General features: G+C 49.9%; 1 protein-coding gene and 1 long non-coding RNA gene across 4 annotated transcripts in view; one reads left to right on the top strand and one right to left on the bottom strand.

Annotated features, from left to right (window-relative positions):
- PAX7 (paired box 7) overlaps positions 1–14,123 on the bottom strand; it is a 147,960-nt gene extending 133,837 nt beyond the window's left edge. Inside the window, exons 1-4 of one of the 3 annotated variants that reach the window (XM_039509500.1) lie at positions 13,897–14,123; positions 11,623–11,858; positions 10,572–10,698; positions 8,912–9,040 (exon numbers count right to left, since the gene is read on the bottom strand). In XM_039509500.1, the coding sequence (XP_039365434.1) occupies positions 8,912–9,040; positions 10,572–10,698; positions 11,623–11,858; positions 13,897–13,981 (577 nt within the window). In that variant the 5' untranslated portion in view covers positions 13,982–14,123. Of the gene's footprint in view, positions 1–8,911; positions 9,041–10,571; positions 10,702–11,622; positions 11,859–13,896 lie in introns of all 3 variants that reach the window. The other 2 variants (XM_039509501.1, XM_039509502.1) reach the window with 2 other exon arrangements.
- LOC120387996 lies at positions 2,244–13,070 on the top strand. The gene is made up of 3 exons (XR_005590473.1): positions 2,244–2,367; positions 2,811–2,825; positions 12,747–13,070. It is a non-coding gene; the product is annotated as an uncharacterized LOC120387996 (long non-coding RNA).
- Positions 14,124–18,009: the final 3,886 nt, after the last annotated feature.

The following is an 18,009-nucleotide window of genomic DNA, read 5'->3' as shown; positions in this document are numbered from 1 at the left end:
CCTAAACCGCGAAAGGACCCTTGCAAAGGAGCTGTGCCCTCAGTGATTATACTGCAGGGTCAGGCAAAGTGCTTCCTTCCAATTTTAGCAACAGCAACAAAACACAGAAGAGAGTGTAAAAGCGAGCAGGGCTTCCTCTCGCGTCCAGAGAGCCTAGGGGCAGAGGAGTCTGTGTGTAAAGGCAGTTTGCTCTTCCCCTTCCGATGCATTGCTCCCACCACCGCCTCAGCACCTCGCTGGCTCATCTAGTCACCATTTTTTTCTGGCAGCGTCTATGCACGGGGTGGTGGATAAGACAACTCCAGTCTTGCATGATTCAAAGGCCTGAGTGAGGCTGGACTTCGAATTGGAACCTTGCGGAAAGGATGTGACTCGTTCATGGGAGATTCGCTTTTAAGTAACCCCATTTTTTTAAAATAGTAGTTTAGCTTGATGTTCAAAGCATAGGGTGACCAGCTGTCCTGATCTTATAGGGACAGTCCTGATATTTGGGGCTTTATCTTATATAGATGCCTATTAACCCACCCCCCCCACACACACACACACCCCTGTCCCGATTTTTCACACTTGCTGCCTGGTCACCCTATCAAAGCAAGCTACCATCACCGCAGCAGGTGTAGGTGAAGGAGGAGCCCGGGGGTACTGCCAGCAAACTTAGCTGTCTGCGATTGCTGGGTTAAGAAGAGCGGGGAACTCTTTAAAACGTGTCGCTTGGCCCCCAGGGTGCCATCTCCCAGGGAAGGAAAACTAACAAACTAGTAATAGGAGAAACTTTATAGAGATGGAGAATTTATTTTCTGAAAAAAGCACTTTCTCTTTTTAAGCACGAACAAATGTCCCAGAAGCCAGGAACACAAAGTCTAAGTGGCCAGAGCAGAACCGCCTGGAATTCTCTGAGCATATGTGATAATTCCACACAGATATAACGAATGAGCACAGAGGCTTCCCTCCATACATATACTTTATGAATGAGCATTAGGAGCGCTTCTCCTTCTCCCCGCCCCCCCCCCAAAAACCCACCCCAAGCTCCTCCGGCTTCTTTGACCAACCCTGCAGAGACTAGAAACCGAAATGGCCCTTTTCAACAATTCATCACAGGACCCAGAGCCATCCAAGCAAGTAATATGTAGCCTCAGATCTAGTATGTCCCACAAGACAGATCGCCTGCTAATTAATAGAGAGTGAGTCCTGCGAGCAGTCTGTAATATGATGAACTTTCTTTGTAGCGGTGTCACCACAAATGTTTCTGATAAGGAAAAGCAGCCAAGGATCAAAGACTATAAGCTTCTCAGTTTCCTCAAACTGCCTCTCCTTTTCCTCACCTCCTTTTTCTTTCCCACTCTCCCCAACGAGTTGCCACTGCCTCCTCCCCCCTGTGACAGCTCGGGTCTTCTCAGAATCAGAGGGTCTTCCCCAGCTCTTCACAAAATAATAATTGTACCTTCATATCCCTTCTTCAATGGGTTTCCTTCGAGGTCCCCTCCCCCGCCCCATGCTCGCACCTCCCCCACTCGGAAAGACAAATGTCTTTATAAACTGTCATTAGCCGGCACCTGATTGCCCTTTTTTTTTTTTTTTTTGCTGAGGGGGAGGATCACAGAAAGTGCAGCATAAAAGTGACCCCTCCAAAGGCAGATTCATCCGCTCCCCTCGAAACATGCTTTGCAACCAGCGAACTCGAAAGACAAGCGGGAGGTGAGGCGGGCAGGCACAGGTTGATTGTTCGCAGCCACCAAACGGTGACAATTATGATTCGTAATAAAACTAAATCCAAAACCTCGCTGCTTCGGCAGCCCGCTGCGTGTTTACCGGATCACCCCGCGGGTGTGCTGATCAGCCCCGGGGAGTTTAGCTAAAACACCTGTCCGCCCCTCATTCCGTGCTAGTCATTTTCCTCTGGCCAGGTGGGATATTTTATCAAGCGCTCCCAGAAAATCCCAAGCATCTGGGACCCCCAGACTGGAAGGTCTCTTCCCCGGTGCACCCAAGCCGAAAGGCCTGGAGCGTCAGTTTTGGTGGGATTCAGGGTTACACACACACACACTCTCTCTCTCTTCTTTTTAATGGTCGCCCCTCCCTCCCAGAGTGGGGAGGGCATCTTGAATGAAGACCAAACTCTCCTAGTCAATATCACACAATATTAGGAAGCATTGATAGTCCTGACCCCACCCCCGCCAATCCAGAGCCTAGATCATAGCGCAGTGCAGATTAAAATGACAAAGCAAAACCCATTGGGGGGGGGGGGCATATGTAGCGACTGATGGCAATTGCTTTTTCTTTAAGCGAGGGGGAACAGCCCGTTTATAACATCTCAGAAGTTCAGGTCTCCAGAGGGTCCCTTGTTTGCTTATTCCATGTGTAAGAAAGGTAATTTTCAGCAAGACCCCCCCTTACCCTAATGCTAAAGTAAGTACCTTACCGCTTTAAGGGTCGTGTTATATGTGCTTTAAAATCCTGCCATGTAAATTCCACTGAAAAATTTGGCAAGCTGGGGGAGGGAGGGGAAAGGGGAGGTTAATCCGGGTTTAATGCTATGATGCAGTCACAGGACCGGGCCTAGGCTGATTGCGTTATCTCTTCTCAACATTTGGGTCTCCCATCTTTCACCCAGCCAAATAGCTGCGAGGGGAAAAGTGCGTATGGAGGCACTCCTGACGCCTCGGGCAAATATGTTATTAATATCTAAATAACTTCCCAATACTGTCGCTAAATCTCCCCCGCATCACTCCCGATGATGAATTCGTTTGAAGTATTCTCCCGTCTCGTCTTTTCAACGTCTCTCTCCCTCCCTCTCTTTTTTTTATACCCAGGCTTATTTCGAACTGGTAAATATCTGAATTCCTTTAACCACACTGCAGCCATCTCCACTCGCTCCTTTACCATTCTCATTTTAGCTGGATTCCCTCTATAAACCCCGTCACAGCCCCTCACCTCTTTCTGGAAACGTATTTTGGGTGCAGGGGCTTGCTAAGAATGCACACACACAGTCCCGGGTCAGACGTATCTGCCTTCGAGTCTTCCTGCCCTATAATTGAATGTATCCACCCACCCATACAAACAAAAAATCCGTGGGTTATAAATACCGATTCCTTCTATTGTCTTTCTTTCCCCTGGTTTATCTGGTTGAATCTAACCCCAATCCCCACCCCAAATCACGGATCATAACTACCTGCTTCATATTTTTTCCTGGTCTATAATTATGCTTCCCCCCCAAAAAAAGCTGGATTATTAACATCTTCCTTATATTATTCCTCTTCCTGCTGTAGAAGTGAACCTCCCCCCCGGCCACCGTTCCCTCTCCGGCATCCTTGTCTTAAGTTTGTTTTTTAAAAGTGCCTTGTATTAGATTATACTCGTGTATTCCCCCTCCAACCTTATCTCGCCGCCTCTCTTCTCTCCTTCCCGTCACACTCGATTTAGGAAGGAGTTTATCTTGCAAACATTTGCCGACTTTGTTTATGTAGCCCAGGTTCTGCAGCTACTTGTTCCCAAAAGCCACTGTTTGCCTTTGTAATTGTTATCTGTGTTTATTGTTGTACCTCATTTGTCTCAGCTTTTTTTGTGACATGTAAGCTCTGTGTGTGCTCACACATAGTCCCCCCCCCCCCCCCGCTTCCTGGGTTTTTTTTCCCCCCTCTCTCTCTCCTCCTGAAATATGCACAGAATAACTGAGCCTAAAGCCAATGAATTGCCTGGCACCATCCTCTCGCTCTCCTGCCCCCCATTATTAGCGCTGATCTCGCTGCGAACACTCACAAATCCCGCCTGGTCTCTGTTTGATTAGATTGCCAACCTTAGGTAATCCCTTGATTTGATGAAGTGTCTGTTCCCTTTCCCGTCTAAACACACATTTACAGAGAAGGCGCTTGTTGGTTTTAAATCAATGCAGATTGCTGGCTGATAAACCGCCTGAGACCCTCCCCTCCCCAATGCCGACCCGGGGAAACAATCCGGCTTTCCAGGTGTGCCAGCAAAAAAATGTTGCCGAGGGGGGGGGGGAAAGGAGTCCCCTCTTTCTCCTCATTCATTCACTCCCCCGGAGCCTAATTAAATTTGGCAGGTCCTTGTACACACAATCAAAACAGCTTCCTTCAGTGTCGCAAGCCTCCGAAAACCACATTAGCAGCGACTGCTGCTGCCAAATTAAATTGTTACCACCTTGAGCTGGACGTGTCTAAATATCCACACCTTTTCTCTCCCCCCCCCCCACTCCCAGTCCCTTGCTCCCGTTCACACCTGTACATGGTTCCTTCCCGTTTTCTGCCATTCTTCTTTTCACAGCCGCCCCCCCGCTCCCCGAAGCAATACTGATACGGGAACCTAGAGAGTTGTGTCTGGATCTTTTGCCATAGCAAAATGTTGGTATTGATCCATTTGCGAAACCCTGTGCCACACACAGACCTTGAGAAGAAATCGACCAGGTTACAGGCTGGGGAAACAGGCAAGCACACGGGATCTCTCGCTGTGTGTGAACACACACGCACGGAGAAATCATCTTCCCCTGTACTCCTCTGACTGTAACCTGGTCAATTTCTTGCGCCCGCTTAATTATATAATTAAATATTTCCCACAGATCTCCTTCCCTCATACAGCAGCCTCGTTTTATGCATGCACATCTATATGATTAAGATATATTTAGATACATATATCGGGGTTTGAAAAAATTGGTCACACGTGCATTTTGCCGTTGCGGACGATGCAGATAAAGCGCGCGCGCGCGTGAAACTGACGAGATTATCGTGTGGGGAAGATGCGTCCCTATACGCCACGCATATAAGGAATCGATCTTCACCTGGTCAGTTCTTTCCACGCCTTGCATATCTAAATGCTGCACCCAGATCACACACACACACCCCTACAATCAACTCAGCCATTCCTTGAGCGAGCCAGCCCCTACCCCCTTCCCCTCCTATTTCCATTGATTGTGGAGCAATCCCCTGCCCGCGCCTGGTTGCAATTAATACCATTTACTCGTTTGCATGAGGCCTTGCCCCCTCCCCGCCCTTCTTAATTAAACACGGGGCATCTTCCCCGCGCCCTAAGCTGTGGGTTGTGTCCACACGCATCCTCGCTACGGCCCGCATGATCCGCATCGCCAACGCGCTGCAGGTCCGGTTTAGGGGAAGAATTTGCAGAACCACGTGCCACTCCCTAATGCACCCCAATAACAACAATCAATAACAACAACTAATAATAACTCGGTTTTAACAAGGCTAAAAAAAAAAAAGAGGAAGAAGTAGTGAAGCCTCATGAATATACGCCCAGGGCTAGCTGGAGTGAGCCGTTTAAAGATGAAAGTGCAGAGAAATAAAGGCTCAATTTAATCTGCCTTAAAACCCTTCAACTTAACGTTTGTGCTTGGAACTCAGAGAGTGAGCACTGATTGGGGATAAATACATTTCTTAGCATGCCTGGGAGCTATTACACCCCGCTCCAACACAGCTCCCTATTCAGCGGCCACAGTTTTCATTACCAGCTCTAATAAGTCTTAACATTATTAAATGCCAAGCAGATGATAGAAAGAAACAGGCGCAGGGTGGAATCTTTCTTTAGCGCTGAAAAAGGGAGAGCGTTTAGCGCCGTCTTCCCCCGGCTCCCTGCGAGGAGCGTGCACAAATACAGCAAAGGCATTTGTCACGAGGAAAAAGCCCCAAAACAAAGTTCGCTGCCCCCCCCCCTCTCCCCCGGTCTCTTCTTTTTCCTTCCCCCCGACCCCGGATTCTTTTTTTTAATAAAGACCAGAACCTTTTGTGGCTGTGCTTGGAAACTACAGGTCCTAGTGCCAAGAGGTTAAAAAAAAAAAAGTCGTTAAAAAAGTTACCATTTTGGTTAAACCGAGGTGAGCTCTCTAAAGATTATTAAACTGGAGCCAGACTGGAAGTCGCTCCCCCTCTCTCTGCGGTGTGCGATTAGTTACTTTAATTGGGGCCACTGAAAACTTCTTCGTACTTCGACAAAAGACGTCTAGATTGGGGCGAGATTTTGCATCTGTTTTTTTTTTAACTCGCCTCCCGCCGTGGCGAGCGGGTTAAATGCATCCGATCAGCTGCTGAAAACAAACGGGATTTCCAAGAAGCACCCGCAGAGGCCTCCTGCAAATGGCGGGGGCTCTATTTCGCTATTGCGGCTGCGGTTAGGTATTTCTTTTAAAAAGATCCGGGGAGCCTGGGCTGCTCTCCAGAGTCAGGGTCACCGTTGTGGAAAGAATCTAGAACCAGGTTAGGTTCTTCGAGTAGCCAGCGGTGGAACAAAGTGCCAGGGAACTTTCTTTGGTGTGTGTGTTATTTGAAATCCCGAGATGTTCCCAAATTCGCCCTTGCTTGAAAATGGACGGGGGGGGGGGATTTCCCCTATACATAAATCGGGGACCAGTTTTCTTTGATCATGGAAAAAATGTATATTTATTTGCTGATTGAAATTAATTTACCTCTTAGTAACAGGGGAAGGAAGCTGACAGCTATGTTTACCCTTTATTCTTATTTTTTTGGGGGGGGAACGGGGGAAAATATGACAGGTTTCAGAGTAGCAGCCGTGTTCGTCTGTAGCCGCAAAAAGTCCCCCTCTTCTTTTTTAAGGGGGAAATATCTTTGCAGCTTTCTCGCGAGCGACTTTATTATTTTTTTTTCAAGCAATAAACTCAAACTAAAATCTTTTAAAAAAATATCGTAAGGGGAGGGGGGATCGGAGACACAATAGGACTGATTTGCAAATGAGCATTGGCTCCTTCCAAATCACACGAAACATTTTGCCGCGTCCAACGGCTCGCCTTTTTCCAACAGACGGTCCTATAATATTACAAAACTATCTAACAGCAGGGAGTTTTGAATAATTTATCTCCTTTTCTTCCCCTCTTTGGCCCTTTGTCCAAACTTTTTCTCCTCCTTGCAGAATTTTGAATGAGAATGGACAACGCTCCCTCCCCACCATCCTTTACTCCATTTTTTTAAAGGCAGCCTAGATTAAAAAAAAAAACCAACAAAACTGTTTGCTTTTGTGGCCAGGAATCTTTTGCTTATAAAGCTTCAATAGACTTGAAGGTCTTTGTAAGCGAAATTCATCTTCAAGGTCGGGGGGGGGGGGAGGATCAGATCCGTAAAGCTCCCCCTTTTGTGCACCTTTATTTCAAACTTGGAGTAATGTTTGATCGTGGCACTTGGAAGCTTTTTCTTCCCAATTTTACCCTCCCCCTTTCAACACAAAATCGCTGGATTTCGATATTCCAAGTCACTCGCCTTGTCGCAGCTCGGGGAAATGTTATAGCTGGTGAAAAAGATTGCCCGAGTGATCTCTTCCCGCACACATTTTTTGCAGGCTTCTGCGACAGAAAATAGCTATTTTCCCCACCTCTGACCCTAAATTCGGTCACTAATATTACTGCAAATCGTCCGAAGAAACCGCAAACTCTTCAAAACAAACCAGAAACCAAATCAAGTGATTAAAAAAGACCAACCAAAACCAGACCGCTTCAGAAGTTGCCATTTTCCAGCTTTCTACCTATTGCACAGAAAAGGATCGAAATCTTTTCGAAGGATTTTCCTAAACGGACACTTTTCCTCTCAGAGAGCTGGTGAGATCCCTAACTCGAGAAAAGAGCGGATTTCCCTTCAAGTAAATACACGGGTATTTACCCCCCACTCCAGTGAGTTAGGGTCTAGTTATGGTTTAGAAGCCGAAAATAGCCTGATTGGAAAACCCCAAGCTGGATCTTTTCCTTTTCTCTTCAGTGAAAAAGGACCCACCAAGATCATTGTAAGTGGGACAGGAACACAGATTGAAATGTACACACGACAGTCCTCGCTCAAACTTTTTATTTACCAGTTCACGCTGTTTATTTTATAGCCTTTCTCATGCTTGTTTCATGCATCTGCACTGACCATTTTTTTTTTTGGTTTTGTCCCAGAACCGTTTGGAATCAAAATCTAGGAACGGTTTAGCTGCAAACATTTTGTTTCTGCAAACTTATCTCCCTTCTCCCCTACAATTTCCCTGGGCACAAGAACTGGTGTTTATAAAAGTTTCCAGAGGCGATTGGAGACGGGAGATTTCAACACACATTTCCCACCCCGCGCACCGAACGAGCTCAAAAGCCTTTCCTCAATCACAGCAGGTTCTGTTTTTTAAAGGGAAGATTTCTTGCTCACCTGAGCACCGTCACCCCCAAACTGGTCCCTCCCTGGTTAGCAACGGTGCTTTTTGCTGGTAGCCCCAAAGCAGCACATATCCCAGCCTCTCTAATTGATATTGATTGCCCAAATCGCTCAACTGTCATCCAGAGTTTCAGGGGACCACTTAGATAGCAGCAGAAAAAGCTGTTTAACAAATTCATTTAAGGAATCCCTGATTCCTCTCCCTCCCTCCCTTCTCTATAAATAATTGAGCCACAGTGACGGCGAGGAAAATACCAACATCTCTTTCCCGGCATCTCAGCTGGCTCGGAGAGGGGGCAGGGTGTGATACGGGTACCCCATTAATACCCCACGCGCCCCCCCTTTCCAAGCGCCCGTCTATGCGCAATTGCATGGAGGCCTTTCTCGCCATGTGTCTGCTTTCCTCTTAGCCCTTTGGGAAAGGGCCCTGGGGACAGCTTGGGTCCTAGTTAAAACAAAATGGGGGTGATGGGAGTTAAAATAAAGGAGGTGGGGGCAGGAGGGGGTATCCCTTGCCCCAAAGCGCCTCTGAAGCGCTTCATTAACTTTTGACGCGGGGGTCGCTTCATCACTAGGAAGAGGCGGAGAAGGGCAAGTTTTGCAGACGTTTGCTGGTTGCAGGGGCCGTCCCGCTTCACCGAGTTTTGCCCCGAACTCCAGCGACAGCAAGATCGGGCCCAGGCCAAACCCAGCGGGGACCAATAGGAAGCAAGTGCGGCCGAATGCCGGCCGGGGAGCTCAGGCCCGGCGGCCCGTCGAGTTACCTTTGTCGCCCAGGATGCCGTCTATGCTGTGCTTCGCCTTCTTCTCCCCGTCTTCCTCCTTCTTGTCACACTCCTCCTCGTCCTCCTTCTTCCCGAACTTGATTCGTAGCACCCGGCTAATCGAACTCACTAAACCTCGGCCAGTCAAAGACAAAAGCGCGAGCATAAGCTGGGGTGGAAAAGGGGTGGAAGCCAGACAACCCGCCAACGCTTCCAAAGTTGAGCAACAAGAATGCAGTGGGTCGGCAAACACACACACACACACACACACACACACAGAGCCAGAAACTTGCAAACACAAACACAGAAATAACCCCAGGAACACACACACACACATTCACACGCACACAGCCAGAAACTTGCAAACACAAACACAGAAATAACACACACACACACACACACACACACACACACACACACAGAAACTTGCAAACACAAACACAGAAATAACCCCAGAAAAAACACACACACACGGACTCCGAAATAGACACTAGCATAAAAATGCACAATCACTAACATGATCTGCGTGCCCACTCAGGAATAGACACCAACACACACTCATTCCTGCGCGTTTCACGCCCTCTCCGTGCACAAACACACCGATCACAGACGTGCACCCCTCAAGTCACAAGCTTCGACACCGACGCCCGCGTGAACACGAACGCACACTTAGCACTCACCGGTGTGCAATCACACGCCTGCAGGCAATTACACGCACGCTAATAGGCATGTATCGCACACCCACATGCACTTACCTCTCTCCCCCCCACATCTGTTACACAGACACAAATGCACACTTATCACACACACGCGTGCAAATCACAGACACCCACATACAGAGATGCCCACACGGAAATACCCACTTAACCCACCCACGCTCCCACCCTCGAGAACACAAATACATACACGGCATCTCGTTCTCCTTTTGTTTGTAATTGTGAAAAAAACCGAGCACGGGCCAGCCCTCCCCTTTGCTTTCCCTCCCTGAAGTCAAGGGGGGATTGATGGGGGTGTAGGTAGCAGGGATTCAGAATCGGGCCCACTGCTGGGCTCCTTGAAACTCTTGCTTTCTAGCTACTCCCACGGAGGGAAGTTTGGGCGTGGGGAGGGGGTTTGTCCTGCGGAGACGGCAGAGCCATTGGTGCCCCAAACCTTTGCTGGTTGATTTTAAACTGAATTGAAAGACGCTTCCTCCCGCATCAGCTCCGGACATCATCGAGGGGAGAAAATGGTTCTTCCCCTGAGCAACTCAAAAACCCACCCAGGGGCGATTGAAAGAAACCCCAGGATGCTGGTGGGTGCTCTCCGTGCACCCCCTTTAGACTGTGAGCGAAACAGGTAAAGTCTCAACAGTGTCATAAACTTTCAACTATGGGTTTAATGTTTGCCTTAGTCCATGGTTGCTTTTTTTTTGTTTGTTTGCGGGGAGAATTTAAACGTGCACTTTCCTGCTTTCTAGGTCCCTTTCTAGGCAATTTTAGAGGAATTTTGTTTCATTCATCACTTCTGTTTTTGGACGCAGCGCCTGAGAGGATGTTTTGTAGCCTTTGGATACAGGCTGGGTGTCAGTTTGTGGTGGCTGCAGATAATCATTTCCCTAGATCTATTTCTATCTGGATGTTTCTCTCTCTGTGTATTTCTTGCCAAGCTGCCTTCTCACCTGAGGGAACAGTGCTCCTGTCACAGTGCCCATCCTTCAGGAGTCTATCTCGGATTTCCCAGCTAAACATCCCCGGATTCTCTCTCTTGTATTCCTCGATTTTCTTTTCCACGTCGGGAGTGGCAACCTGCTTTTGGGATCAATGGAGATCAGTGGGGGGAAGGGGGGAAGGTACGTGCAGAGAACGGAGGGGGGGGAGAGAGAGGGGAAAAATCACTTTTAATTTAAAAAGGAACCATAGACTTTCCTAGACTCAGATTTCCCATCGAGGTCTAACAAGAAAGACATTTTATTCCAAGTAAGGGATGTGTGTGTTAAATCTACCTATATCCCCCGCCTCCCCCAAGAAACAACGTGATGCCAAAGATTCTTTTGTCCCAAGCTCGTCGCTTGAAATTGACAAGGGTAGATTTATGGTGTGTGTATGAAATAGAGTATCCAGAGGGGGGCCGGGGAGATACTTAGGGGAGATCTAGACTCACATCCACACCACACCCCGATTGACCTCATGTAAAGCTTCCCTGAAATGCAAACGGGGCTCCCCCCGGGAGGCACCGGGAACCGGAGCAAATGCTGGAGTGTGCCCCACTTGTTGCAGGTGGACAATCCTTCCAATGTATTCATTGCCTTCAACCCCGCACCGCTTCTCTCCTCATCTCCCCCCCCCCTCCATCCCGGCCCCTGAAGGTACATTTCATCCAAACAATGCATTTTCACCGGGGGAGGCCTCTTGCGTTCAGCGTGGGGGCCCAGGCCCCGATGGGAGAGTGGATGCACTCAGTGCCCAGGCTGCACTGGAAACCGGAGTGGATGGGCATTGCGTGGCGAACGCAGCCATGCGTGTTGATACCGATGGGCCCAGCCGAGAAGGCTGCTCCTAAAGCGATGCTGCTTGAGGGAATTGGGCTTCTCCTGGGGAGCGCTGAACAGGTAGGGCCGGATCCTGCTGCCGTGGAAGCCAATGGGAGGAGGAGGTGAGGGTGTATTTTCCCATTGGCTTCCACCTCAGCAGGGTCAGAGCTGCCCGGGCTGGAGCTCCCTTTGCACTCACCCTGGGTTTGCTGCCTCCGATCGCTCCGGGGCGGATGGAGCCGGTCTCCTGATACCGGCAAAGGATTTTGGAGACGCAGCCGTGGGAGACTCGCAGCTGCCGGGAGATCACGCAGGGTCTGATGCCGTGGTGGGCCATCTCCACTATCTTGTGGCGGATATGGTTTGGCAAAGGCCTGCCATTAATGAACACCCCCCCGAGCTGGTTCACTCGGCCCTGGCCCAGAGGAGTCGACACTAGAATTCAGAGGGGGAGAAAGTTGGGTCAGGTCGACCATCTCTGTGCATGTATCCCCCCTCCCTGTGCCTATGTATCCCGTATAGCTACACGTGTTTCTATTTGTCTCTCTAACGTCTGCATTTCTTTGGGTGGCTGGAGATTTCTCTCTATTCCTTTCTCTAAATCTTTCCCCCTCGCTCTGCCTCTATAGACCTGTGTCTGTATTTTCGTCTGCATCTATATATTTCCACCTACCGCCTGTATCTATTTGTATTTTCCTCGATATAGCCGCATAATCGACAGCTAATGCAATAGTCGCCTATCGAGCTCGAGGTCTTGTTAAGAAAAGAAGCGCACCGTTTTTCTATCGATCCATAAAGATCACCCTTCTCCTCCCCCAAACGACCCATGTGTTATCACGTTATCTGGCCGTTGGTCCCCAGATTTTAAACGCTATTGCAAACCGACGAACCTAGCTTGGAAAAACGGTTTTCATCCAAAGTTTCCTTGCGCTTTTTTGGTGCCTGATCCAAACCACAGAAAAGCGCATTTAAAAACAAACAAACCCCACACTGCTAAAATCACCTCGTAAAAAAATCCTCTTTCTTTCTTTGCTTGATGTCTATCTGGGGGAAAAGGAGGGGGAGATTTTTGTTTCTTTCAAGGAAGCAATGCGACGGGAACCGGCTTAATATTTGAACGGCGAACTTGTACCAGCAAAATGCTGGTTCTTTGCGGTGGCCCCGTTTTAACCAGGGAACACCTTGCGGTGGGCACGCATCCGTCACAAGATCCTAAGACAAAGTCTGCAGCATTTTCTTTCAGGGCCATGGGGGCGGCAGGCTTTCTAATCCCGGTCTGATATCCCCCCGTTTGTTTAATACCTGCCAATGTATATCTTGCAGATTAATACAATTTCACAGCCTGGAAAACACCGAAGAACTCAGCTGCATAATTTGCGAAGAGGTGACGGCGGTGAGGGGGTGACAAGGCCGAGTTTCTCTTTGCAAAGAACAGCCGAGTCCAGAAATTGCTTCCCGATTTAATAAGAATCATGCACCACTAATTCAAAGTCACTCGGCCAGCACTCGCTGGCTACCTCATTAGCGGCAGATAACACTCGAGTGGCCAATTTTACATTCAAGAGGTACCAAAAGCACCGGCCGCTCTCTCTTTTCATTATTCCCAGGCATGGTGTGCAAATATTGTTGTAATCCTTTGATCCTTTCCCTGCCCGTCTGCTTTACTTCATTTGCTACAGAAAAGCACTTCAGCAAATCCCCCTAGCTTGTGTGTTTTGCAGCCTGCGTGGGTTTCCATCGGTGTGAGTTTGGCCACTTGATCACGGCTTGCCTGAGACTCGCTGCTTTAATAAATGCGGGGAGAGGGGTCCCACTCTGAATTTGCCTCTGCTAAGCAGCCAGCAGGCGGGTGAGAAATAATACCGGTAATGACGGTAACGTGCAGCCAGACACACAGTGCAAAGGCAGATACATCGAGAATTGAATGCAGCAACGCTGCGAGGTGGGGGGAATGACACATCCTCTGACAGCTTCAGGGGCCTCTCCGGGGCTCGAAAGCCCCCAAACCTTCGGCGGCTTGTTGCAAATGGGTCCATTTCAGCCCTGAGCCGTGACCCGCCCTTGAGCCCGGGGTGGCTACGGTCTCCGATTCTTGGGAAGCCGCTTCCGAAGTTTGGAGCGACCCAGTTGGGGAAGGAAACAGAAAGTTTGGGGAGAAACTCGGGATCGTGTCCGTCTAAGGGGGTGAGATTTGGAGAGACAAAAAAAAAAAAACCCCAACGCACGTTTGCTAACGTCAAGGAGCTGGCAAATAATCACTGCCGGCTGTCTCGGAAAGTCAGATGAGGAGATCTGCCCCCAAACTCCATGAGGGTTGAAAGTTACAGGGTAATTAGCTGGGGATCGCACCGCCCGTTGCAAGTTTTCCCTTCCCCCCGGACTCCAATGCTGCATTCTGGCCCTGGCAGGGAGGGAGATGTCCCCACACGGCGACCGGCTGTGTAGAAACGAGTCATTTAAAATCAAGACCTACCTTCCAAAGGGAACCCGGTGCGGGGGTAGTTCTGTCCTGGCGCGGGGCGCATCATTCTGGGAACGGTCCCTGGTAAAGTTGCCATCCCGAAGTCAGTCTGGGGCGGCTGGGTTTCAACCAGACTCACAGATCAAAGCCAGGCCACCCCCTTGTCTGGGCTGAGCGAAGCGAAGTGAAGTCCCGCGAGCTGCAGCAGCCGGCTCTGTCTTCTCGGCCTCTCTTGCCCAGCCCTGGGCTGCACCAACAACGGGGAAATCTTTTGCTCCGACAGGGAAGGGGGGGAAATCACCCCCCCCAGAAATTCTTCTTAAAGTTTTAGCGATGTGGCTCAGCTGGACCGAGCTTACGCTCTTGAGGAATGTAACAGACAGACTAGAGGGGGAAGTGGCCACTGGGCAGGGCTTCTGGGGGACTGATCCCCCCCCCTTCTGTTTTATTGTGGTGTTGTGTTGTGTGTGTGCGTGTGTGTGTGTGTGGCAGTTGGTGATCGCGTAGGGGATGGTTGTTTTCGGGAGAGGAGGGTGATGGGGGGGGGGGGTATGTCAGCTGGAAGGTTTGGAAGTTAAAGCGCCTAACTTTGGCGCATTGGGTAGGAAGCGAGCGAGCCCCGAGTGAGCTGTGATAGGCTCCAGCGTCTTTCTTTTATTCATGAGCAGGGGAAGGGGCACTGCTGTGGGGGCGGAGGGACCGACCGCAGAAAGCAGCTTCCAAACGCACGGGGCTGGGGGTTGGAATTCAGTCCTAGGCTCGGCCTCGTTTGCATGGGAAGGCTGGGGATTTTTTTTTGGGTGGGGGGGAGAAAACTTTGGGAAAGCATCTCCCGGTGGTAGGCAAGTTCCCTCCCCAGCGCACGGGGCTTCAGCTGAAGGAATCTTTATGCGCCAGCACGATCTCCCCTGAAGGGTCGCCCAGAGCCCCCCGCTTGCCTTGGGCGATGCCTGTCTCCTCGAGTGGCAACCGAGCCGCCCCCTCTCTCAGCCCATCAGGGGAGGTTTTGCCACGACTAAGGACTCAAGAAGAAACTCACAACCCAAGGGACCCTCCTCCCTAGCCTGCCATGCGCCGGCGCCTCTCCAGCTGGCCCGCGTTAGGCGACCTCTCTCTGGCACTCGTTCGAATCCGCTGCCCAAACTTCTCCCCGAAGCAGGTTGCAAATTAACCGCCCCCCGTCCCCCACATGCGGGGAGCAGAGAGATGGATCCAGGGCGAATGTGCCTGGTGGGAATAGATGGCCCAGTGGGTTACAAGCCCCGGACGCAACCGCTTTGTATGTGTGGCTATAAACCACCTTTGACGCCTTCACACCCAAACGATGTAACCCCCTTTCCCTGCTTCCTTCGCTGCCATTTAAACCCTCTTCAAGTTTGGGGTTGGGGGGCTTTCTCCTGTTCCCCCCCCCCAAGCGCCTGGCCCGTGGGAGTCCCCACTGCTCCTCTCCAGACCTGGGGACACGTTTCTCTCTTGTCTTAGCAGACCCCCCACACCCATCTGGGGGCATTGTTTGGTGGGGGGAGGGGTAACCAAGGAGGCGGATGGGGGAAAGAACAAAGTCAGTAGCCAGGTGGAGTGGGAGGAGGCGCAGGGAAGTTGGGTAACACCCTCTCTTAAGGATCCGGGCAAAGATCACGCCTTGGTCTAAGAACCCAGCCCCACCGACCTTGGCTGGGCACTTTCGTGTGGCTGGCTCATCATTCGTGTTTCTAACCGAGGAAAGGCAGGTTCGAAACAACCTGACTCCGGAGTCCTCCCCGCGCCCCAGTTCTTTCTTCTTCCCGCCCGTGGGCAAGGATCGGGCCCTGCTTCGGGGGGGGGGGGGGTTGCCACAGAGCTGATTGCTCGCCCCTTTACCCCCCAGGTGTGATCCACTAGCGTGAGGTGGAGCCTGGGTTTCCCCATGGGGGATCGTCCCGCTGACCCAGGACAATTTGAACAAATAGCAAATGTTTCCCTTGAAGGTGGCTGCTTTGGGACTTGAAGGGAACAAAACTCCTTCTCAGCAGGGAATGACGCCAGGGCTTTGCGGACTCTTTTGTTTGCAGCTGTAAAAGGACTTTTCCTGGAAATCACGGAAAACTTTTTTTTTTACACTACACTTGCAGCTTTTCTTTCTTAAAAAAAAAAAAAAAACTTTGTTGCAACCAAAATCAGGTCTCCCAAACCTTCTCCCATTAAATCGGACCCCCCTCCCCCAACGAAAAAGTATATTCCAGTTGGAAAACCAGCCAGAGGAGAGACAGATTCCCAGGCAAATACAGGTGGCTGATTACTTTTCCCTCCTGTTTTGTCTTTTCGAATAATAATTAATACGCGCTAGATACATGCTGGATCTCAATCTCTCTCCCAACAAGGCACGGGCGCATCAGCTTCTCCCCCCCTCCTAATGAAAAGCCCCCGCCAACTATTAATCCGGCCTCCCAGTATAAAAGTTCTCCCTGCCTGAGGCGTCTGAGGTTGACAGCTAAAGCTGCAATCCAACAATTAAAAGCGACTGCCCCCCTCCCCACCACTTCTGCTTCAATTTTTCTATCATTCACACATCTCCCATCCCCGGCCTGACAGATCTCAGACACTTTGCAAGGCACAGAAGAAAATCCCTCCCGTTAAAAGTAGCTTTGAGTTGAACCATTGCAGCTTTTTTTTTGGAGGGGTGTGTGTGTGTTTCCAAAGATGATCAGCTCCCAGATGCAGTACAGACCTTGAACTAAATGATGGAGGAGGGGGGGGCGGTATTTGCTTGGCGATGTTTCTGTGCCAGCTCATTCTTTTTCAGAAGGGAGAGAAACAAAATCGATCATGTCAATTTCTTTCCAAAGAGTCGAATCGCTTCGAAGATTTTCTCTCTCATCCCTTCTTTCCCCCTACACGTGTCAGCTCCTAAACTTTTAGGGGAAACACGCTGGAGAGCGATGGGGGGATAAAACGGACCAGTTTGAACGGACTTGGAGACCCGTATTAGCTGAATTCCTTCAGGGTTGCTCCAATTCATTATTTTCATTTCAACTGGACCGGACCGCGCTTGGTTGGGGGAAAAAAAGTTGAAAATGACGCGGCTCCGATTTTGTAGCGCCCCAGCTGATTAAGAAAATGAGGAGAATCTTGTCTCCAGTAAACCTCTTGCTTAGGACACCTCCTTAGAAAGACTATAGCTATAGTCCTACGATTATTTGAAAAGCGTCCTGCCTCCCCAACTGCTCTAAGGTTACCTCTCTCGGATAAAAATCCCAGATCAAACGTAGGATTTGTTTTCCTTACCCTGCCCGAAGGAGCAAGGAGAATTGAAAAAGATTTGACACTAGAAACTTCAGATTTCCACCCCCCCACACACCCTTTATCCTCTCATCCTTTTGTCCAATGTATTTTTTGGAATAATCATCTCCACAGACAATGCGTAATCTCGCTTGATGAAGGCATTATGGCCAAGCAGACTGAAGGACCAGCCTCCCCGTTCCCACCTCTCAGGGCCAGATTGGACGCTTGATTTCCAACTTTCAGCTCGAACGATTGCATCGAACCCAAAGCAAGAACCCCAGAGCAGGAGTCCTGGGTCCACCGGGCATTTATCATGGAACCAACGAGGCAAAGATGGCACCTGCCTTCTTTTGTGCTGGCATTTTAAGCAGCCTTAATTTTTTTAAGTGTGTGTGTGTGTTTTGAGGGAAATAGGTTTATAGCGGAGGAAGCAGGTTGCCAGCATCATGGGAACTCCATGCCTTGGAAATGCAAGGTGGTGTGTGTGTGTGTGTGTGTGTGTGTGTGTGTGTAATAAGCGTGCACCGCTCTCCTGGTGGAAAGCAATTTCACAAATAATTTTTCCAACAATTAAGGAGTGTGCAGGGGTGAAATGGCAATTTCACATGCAGATCTGGGGGCTGCGCGGGGGAGGGGGGCTGTTACCTGAGCGCCCAACCGGAGAGCTAAGAAAGGGGGGGGACCCTTTTTCCCCCTTCCCCCAATGCCTTGCTTCATTACCCATGTGCACAAAGGAGAGCCCCCTTCTTTTCTCTCCGGGGAGCGCTAAGCGATAGATTAAAACAAGCATCAATCAAGAAAAGGACCCGATTAACTGCTTAAAGCAACAAGACAGAATTCCTCGCGTCTTGAAAGCGACTCCTC

This window comes from Mauremys reevesii, linkage group 21, assembly GCF_016161935.1.
Source record: "Mauremys reevesii isolate NIE-2019 linkage group 21, ASM1616193v1, whole genome shotgun sequence".
Lineage (NCBI taxonomy): Eukaryota > Metazoa > Chordata > Testudines > Geoemydidae > Mauremys > Mauremys reevesii.
This window is presented reverse-complemented; position numbering and strand designations above follow the sequence as displayed.